Here is a 7,462-nt window from a genome sequence, read left to right on the forward strand (position 1 = left end):
TGTCCAGTCGGCCCATTCGCATCGTAGTACAACTACCCAACTCAAATCACTTATCTCACAGGTCCATTCTCTTTACGCGCCACTCCAACGTTTATTGGACAGGCCTTGATAAAATTCGTCATGAACCCAACAACTTCGATAGAGGCCTGTCGAGGAATTTGCGAGAAGTTTGGTACCTTTTGAAACCCAAGCCTATTATTGACCATAGAGACTTTACATAAAACTAAATGCGCATATTTAAATTCCGTGAAACCATGCTCGTTGTTAGTTTCTTGTAGAAATTATGTGCTATGTGCGAAACTAATTTTGTAACACCCTAATAATTCCTTTATTTATAATTCCATTTCCCGACTAATATAAAAGAATTACCAAGATATTACCACCCCCGTGATAACGGCTAAGGTTATTTACAAGAATTACGCAGTAGAAATTAACTAACTTTCAAACCATAATAATAAATAGTTAATGGTATGACTACAAAGTCGGAACCGTTACGGCCCAAAACAAAAACCGTTAAAATCCATTCACTAATAGTTAAATAATTGGTTTAGTCATGACAATAAAATAAAATAGAGTCTATAAAATATGGAAGTAGAAAACATATACTCTCATCACAATCCCATGATAACATCTTCCGCAAGTTATCTCTAACAACCTGGTTATTCAAAATCTACTCCCCAACAATGCAAATGCAATGGTGAATCATCATAGGGTCATTAAGGCGAAGGCCATGACCGAAAGACATGAAGCACGAAGTCAGCAAAAGCTGAGTACGAACAAGCTAGAATAACATTATATCCTAACATGCTTCACTCGAATTAATAATAATCCACATGCAAAAGCCATTTAATAAACAAATAATCATGGAGACAAGACCTGACACACAACACGACTCTTGACTCACAAATTATTTAAGAAGTAGCTTCGAACGGGTAAAAGAAAATATCCATTAAAGGAAAGATAAAGGTGTTGTGAGCCCTCCAACCACCAGATTAAATAAAGGTCGGACTCCTACCGATAGTCGGGCCATACCGACGGAATTCCAGTGCATAAAAGCATAAAAACGAAAGAATGAAACAACTTGTTGTATCATTCAAGGAGTACAAGTTTTCCGGCAAGACTCCCCCCATTGTTTATACTCAAGGTATATACGTTCTAAGTGTTTTGAAGCTCATTCCGGTTACACTTTACGTTAATTAATATGTTATGTTCAAGGCGACTAAATACTCAACACAAAGCATAATATAGAAGCAATTAAGCAATGACACTTTATTTTAATCCTTTAGAACTTGTGATCAAACATAGGACTCAAGTGATATTACTCCCATTGTTCCTTCTCAAAACACTGTTGAGATAACCCGACATTGCCAGTTAACAAGAGGGGTGTTCCCATACCACAAATAGTCCTTAGTTAAATTCACATAAATTTCCCAAACATATTCTACTCGGCGGTAGAATAAATAATGCACTGTGGCATATCCACTAGGCTCAAAGTATGCTAGACATCCCGTACAATTGCATAACCATAAAACTTGTATGTGAAACACTCATACATGCATATAAATTTGAACAATATGCTTGACATAATTCAACGATTATAAAGATCACAACATGATTGTTCACAAGAATTCTTAAATTCAATAATAAATCATAACATGCTTGTTCACACATCAAACATGAATTCTTAACACTTCAAGTTCACATGATTCACAATTGATAAACATTACATAAACCTCATGGAATAGGAGGTCACCCTAGTCATGTACGTACCTTGAATATCTAAGTACGGGGGCCACTTTACGAATCACGACTCAAAATTAGAAATCACCTCCTATAATTAAAATAAAGAAACTTAATTATTATCCATGCTTACTAAATTTCCAGCAACTATTGTAGATTCTAAAACCTTTGTTTTGATTAGAAATTACTCGTTCATTAATAAATTAATAGTCTCAATTGGTCAATTAAAGTCCTAGTACAAAAACATTGACTTTTGGCCTTTAAAATCATTAATAATCAACACTTTAAGGCTTTATAATAAATCTGAAAATTAAGTTTGATTCCCATAATTTAAATCATCATTAAATTATGTAAATCAATTTCCTATTAAGTTGGGATTAAAACCCTAACAATAAACAATCATAAAAACCATGTTTTGGTAATAAAAATTGACACCTTATTTATCTATTAAATCTGAAAATAATAACTCTTCTAATTAAAATCAATCTCATGAATTCAAATACGAAAAACATGACAATACAATGTTCATACTCGTTCCCAGAAATTTAAATAATCAAAATCGAAATCAATAATAATAATAATATAATTTTGAAATACGGAATTGAAATAGAATAGGTAAGGAAGAAGAGAATTATACCAAATCGGCCTATAGCGCGGTACAATCACAAATTGGATGTGATTGGGCAAAAAATGGCTAAAACATACAGAGTGTACGGAACACAACACACAACACACACGATGGTGTGTTGCGTGCGGACAATAACATCGACAAGCATCAGGCCGGGGCGCGGGGCAAGGCTCACAAGGAGCAGCGACGAGGAGCGAGCGAAGGCGAGGGCCTCGGCTGGGCGCTCGACGCTGGCTCGCTCGATACAACAACAATGCATCACAGGAACAACCGAGTGCTGTGCTTGTGCGACGAGGAGAGAGAGCGAGAGAAAAAGAGAGAGAGAGAGTGAGCGAGTGGTGCTGTGCGAGCACAAAAGAGCACACACGAACACGGAGTGTGCGGTTGGCGAGGCAAGGCACGAGGCTCGGCGAGTGCTCGTGCTTGCGGACAAGGGGACCGGCCAAAAAAAAGAGAAAAAAGAGGAAAGAGAGATTTCTGAATTTTTGTGTGGGGATCAAGAGAAGGGAGGGTTATATATATAGGTTTCTAGTCCTCATGGGCTTAGGATTTAGGGATTTCAGTTGGGCTTGCAATTGAGTTTAATAAGAATTAATTACTAGCAAGCCTAGTTGGGTTTACCAACGGAATTGGATTGGGCTCAGAATGTAATTAAGATAGTTTTGAAATACGACCCAACAATTCTCGAATAAATAAATTCATTTAATTTATTTAATAAAAATCCGGTTTTCGTAAATAATCAATAATTAAATTATTTAAAATAAAATACATTTAAATCACATTAAATGTAATTAAATTCATAAAATCCTTTATAAATACATTAAAATAATATTTATAAATTTCGAAAAATATGAGGTATTATAGTATACCCTTCTTAAAAGAAGTTTCGTCCCGAAACTTGTGCACGAAAATCACAATTTAAAAATCAAAACCTGAGACTTTATGAGACTTTAATGCGTTTTCTTGCAAAATTTTTTTAGTTGTTGTACTCTTTAAGTAATTCAACATGACAATATAAAGGGAAACTTCACTGAAAAGCACTAAAATAGGCATAGAAGAAGGGAAAATAAGGTTAAAAACGCGAAATTCTACCGCACTCTACCCCCCTTAAAGAAAACGAGTTACGACCCCGTAACTAAACTAACCTCGGGAAAAATCTCGGGATAGTTCTTTCTCATTTGTTCCTCGGCTTCCCAGGTAGCTTCTTCGGATTCTTGGTTAGACCATAACACTTTGACAATCTTAACATCCTTAGTCTGTGTACTACGCACTTTGCTATTTAGGATTTTGATTGGTCTTTTCTCAAAGGTTAAGCTTTGGTCTAATTCTATAGTATCCGGTTGCAACACATGCGACTTATCCGGGACATACTTTCTCAACTGAGATATATGGAACACGTTGTGCACTCTATGCAAGTCCATGGATAAGGTTAGTCTAAATGCCACCATCCTTATCCGTTCTAGGATTTCATATGGGCCTATGTACTTTGGGCTTAGATTTCCTTTCTTCCCAAATCTCATTACACCCTTCATTGGTGAAACGTTAAGTAACACTTTGTCATCTACTTGGAACTCTTTATCCTTACGTCTTAAGTCTGCATAACTCTTTTGACGATCTTGCGCGGCTTGAATTTTAGATTGAATAGTCCAAACTTGGTTCATTGTGTCCTCTATCATTTGGGGACCTAATACAACAGTTTCACTAATGTCACTCCAACATAAGGGACTTCTGCATTTTCGCCCATAGAAGGCTTCAAATGGTGTCATTCCAATGCTGGCATGATAAATATTATTGTATGAAAACTCAATCAGGTCTAGGCTATCTTCCCATCAACCTTGGAAATCTATCACACAAGCTCTAAGCATATCCTCTAGGGTTTGGATAGTCCTTTCAGTTTGTCCATCTGTGGCTGGATGGAACGTTGTACTCGTTTTCAATGTCTTACCAACGTTCTTCTGTACACTCTTCCAGAAATTCGAAAGGAACCTAGAATCCCTACCTGATACGATATCCTTAGGAACTCCATGTAGTTTCACTACATATTTGATAGTGCAAGAAAATTAGTGAGGAAACTTTTCCAGTGCCAGCCTGAAAGTAAAACCTCACCCACTAGGGATTTTCTTAAAACTCTTTCACTAAAAATGGCAACAATTTCTTATAATTTAACTTACTCCCTCCGTTCCAGAATAGTTGTTACACTCTCCTGGGCACACAGTTTAATGCGACAAGTAGTAGTGTGGTTATCAATTGTTATTTTATTGAAAAATTAGATGTGATAGGAGTTAGTGGGGGTTTTTTTAATTCAACGAGAGAGGGGGTGGGGACAAAAACAAATTTAGTGGGAAGAGAGAGACAATATTATAATTGTGGGGTCATTCTTAATTTAGAAGTGTAACAACTAATCTGGGACGGACGAAAAAGGAAAGTGTAACAACTAATCTGGGACGGAGGGAGTACTAGAAATGACTTAAGCTCCCCTCTAACCTCAAGTTCCAACAGTAGCTTCCTCAAGCTACTGAACTCGCTCAACTTGAAAAAAGAAGTTATACTCTCCTTACATAGACCTAACTCAAGTCTAAACCTTAAGGATACACTCAACCCTTACAAATGAATATGTTTACAAAAGATAAATAATACTCTAGTGTATGTTAAGAAAGGAACTCAGTAGGAACACTTAGAGGATCTGACTGGCCTTAATGGGAGCAAAGAGACTTAGGAAAGTGAAAGCTATTTTTCTCAATAGAATCGGGTAACTTTTTTTGCAAAACTAAGCAGTCTATTTATAGAAATGGTCTGCGTTTTATATGATCTAATACTAACAAAATCCTAACTACCATTCCTAGGTTTAAGGCACATTCTAGCTGACCAAATTATGGTAAGCATGGTGGCATTAAACCAAGTTTTCCTAAAATATCTCTAATAATATTGCTTAAGAAAAACGCTAACAAAAACAATTTTTACTTTTAGCTTTGTTTTGACGCAGTTCCTCTGACCTTGAGCATGATTAGGACGTAACCACCAAGGAGAAAATCAAGGGAAGAAAAATGTGTGATTAACAATAATAATAAAAATTATTTTAAAAACTCATCATTTATTTAAGAAACCAGTTTAGGAAATAAACGGACCAAAATAATACTTTAGTTTTATTAATACTATAATGTTCCGTTGCTTAGTTTAGATCAGATAATATAGAGTTCATGCGATTCCTTCTTCCCAAACACTTACATATTTATCCTAAAAATAACTCTATTTTTAGTCTTCAGTTTCTCCATCTTGAGGATTTGTGTAGCAGCTCCAATCTGGTGTGCCTTTACAGGAACCCTCCAAGCTCCTTCTGTGGAGATTCACTCTTTCTTGATTGTTTGTCAGTTCTCCAAGTTCCTTTGATGGATCATCTGTACGTCTTACTCCAGACACTATGAATACCTTTCACAATCACTTGGAAACTTTGTTAGTAAAGTGTGCATGTCATCATCAAAACCTAAGGGGCAACACAAAGCATCAGAAATACTGGGCTCCAAGTTAATCATGTCAAATTTTTTTGATTGGAAGAGGAAGCTTCGACAAGTCCTCTGATGGAATAAAATTGAATATGTTGTTGATAATCTCATCCCTAACTAACCTAAGGGGCAACACAAAGCATCAGAAATACTAGACGCCAAGTTAATCTTGTCAAATTTTGTTGATTAGAAGAGGAAGCTTCGACAAGTCCTCCGATGGAATAACATTGAACATGTTGTTGATAATCCCATCCCCAACTATCACTCAAAATATATGACTCCTGAAAAACACCGTGTGTGGGCAAACCACATGACGCTAGTGATGGATCTTGTTCTTGGCTCTATACGAACCATGTGCACTTCCAAGTTATCTTAGGGATATATGTCGTGGAAGATCCCAACATAAAGGTCAACACGTTGACCAAAATGTCTTTGAAATGGTTGTTTCATTTAGCGATCTAAAGCTTGATACTCCATTGGGTTGTTTCTTTGAAGTAGAAAGACAAAAGGCGAGGGAAAGGGTTATTGATGTTGAATCTACTGTTGGAACACCAATTAAGGATCATACAAAGAAGATGGTTGGACTGTTCAATCGCCTTGAGTTACTTGGTGATCCATTCCCAAATTTCATCGCTGCTGGAATATTGTTGAATTCTCTTCGCCTTGGTTACAAGAAATTCAAGGTACTCTATTTTTCTAAGAAAAGAGAAAAAACTGTTAGTGATTTAATCAACATGCTTCATCAATTCGAATTGGACTTCATAAATGATAAGCAAGTGTCACTAAAATTAAAGAGTAAGAAAATCAAGATTAAGGTTTGGGGGAGGATCCAAACCAAGGCTGCATCTTCATCCACTCCAGAAGGGGAAGTGGAACCTTCCAAGAGACAGATGAAGAGGGATCATTCTCCTTCTACGGCATAATGATTCTATTGTGATGAAATTGTTCATTACAAGAGAGATTTCCCTAAGAGAAAGAAAGAAGAGAAGGACGGAAACGTTGCTTCTCCTTCAGGTATGTATGTTATACATTGTAATCTTGCTAATGCTACTTCTTGGGTATTAGATACTGGTTGTGGCTCACACTTATGTTCCCATTCACAAGGACTAAGGAAAAGTAGAAATATGGATAAAGGAGAGATGGATCTACACGTGGGAAATGGAGCACGGGTTACTGCATTGGCCATAAAATCTTATTGTATATCTTTGCCTAGTGGTTTTGCTTTGGAACTAGAAAGTTGTTACTATGTTCCTAGTATCACCAGAAACATTATTTTACTTTCGAGTTTGGATTCTAAAGGTTTTAGTTTCAATTTAAAGACAATAATTGCTTTTTTCTTTGAATGGAATGTTTTATGGTTCGGCACAACAAGAAAATGGTCTATATGTGCTTGATACGAACAAACAAATATTTATCATAAATACCAAAAAGGATAAAACTTGTGATTCGGATCTCACATATCTATATCATTGTCGATAGGGCCATATAAACATAAAGCGCATGGAAAGACTTCAAAACAAGGGAATTCTAGAAACTTTCGACTTAAAGAAGATTGATCAATGCGAATCATGATTACTTGGCGAAATAACAAAGC

The 7,462-nt window shown here is 36.2% G+C and overlaps 1 protein-coding gene across 1 annotated transcript; it reads left to right on the top strand.

The window, feature by feature from the left end:
* The first annotated feature begins 6,305 nt into the window (after positions 1 to 6,305).
* Positions 6,306 to 6,791, top strand: LOC130469964 (uncharacterized). Its single transcript, XM_056839515.1, has one exon. The coding sequence runs from the start codon at positions 6,306 to 6,308 to the stop codon at positions 6,789 to 6,791; it is 486 nt and encodes a 161-aa protein (XP_056695493.1).
* The last annotated feature ends 671 nt before the right edge of the window (positions 6,792 to 7,462 follow it).

The sequence above is a fragment of the Spinacia oleracea genome, chromosome 3 (genome assembly GCF_020520425.1).
Source record: "Spinacia oleracea cultivar Varoflay chromosome 3, BTI_SOV_V1, whole genome shotgun sequence".
Classification (NCBI taxonomy): Eukaryota; Viridiplantae; Streptophyta; class Magnoliopsida; order Caryophyllales; family Amaranthaceae; genus Spinacia; species Spinacia oleracea.

Coding starts and splice junctions, on each gene's coding strand:
- LOC130469964 (XM_056839515.1), top strand. CDS start 6,306: ATGGTTGTTTCATTTAGCGATCTAAAGCTTGATACTCCATTGGGTTGT.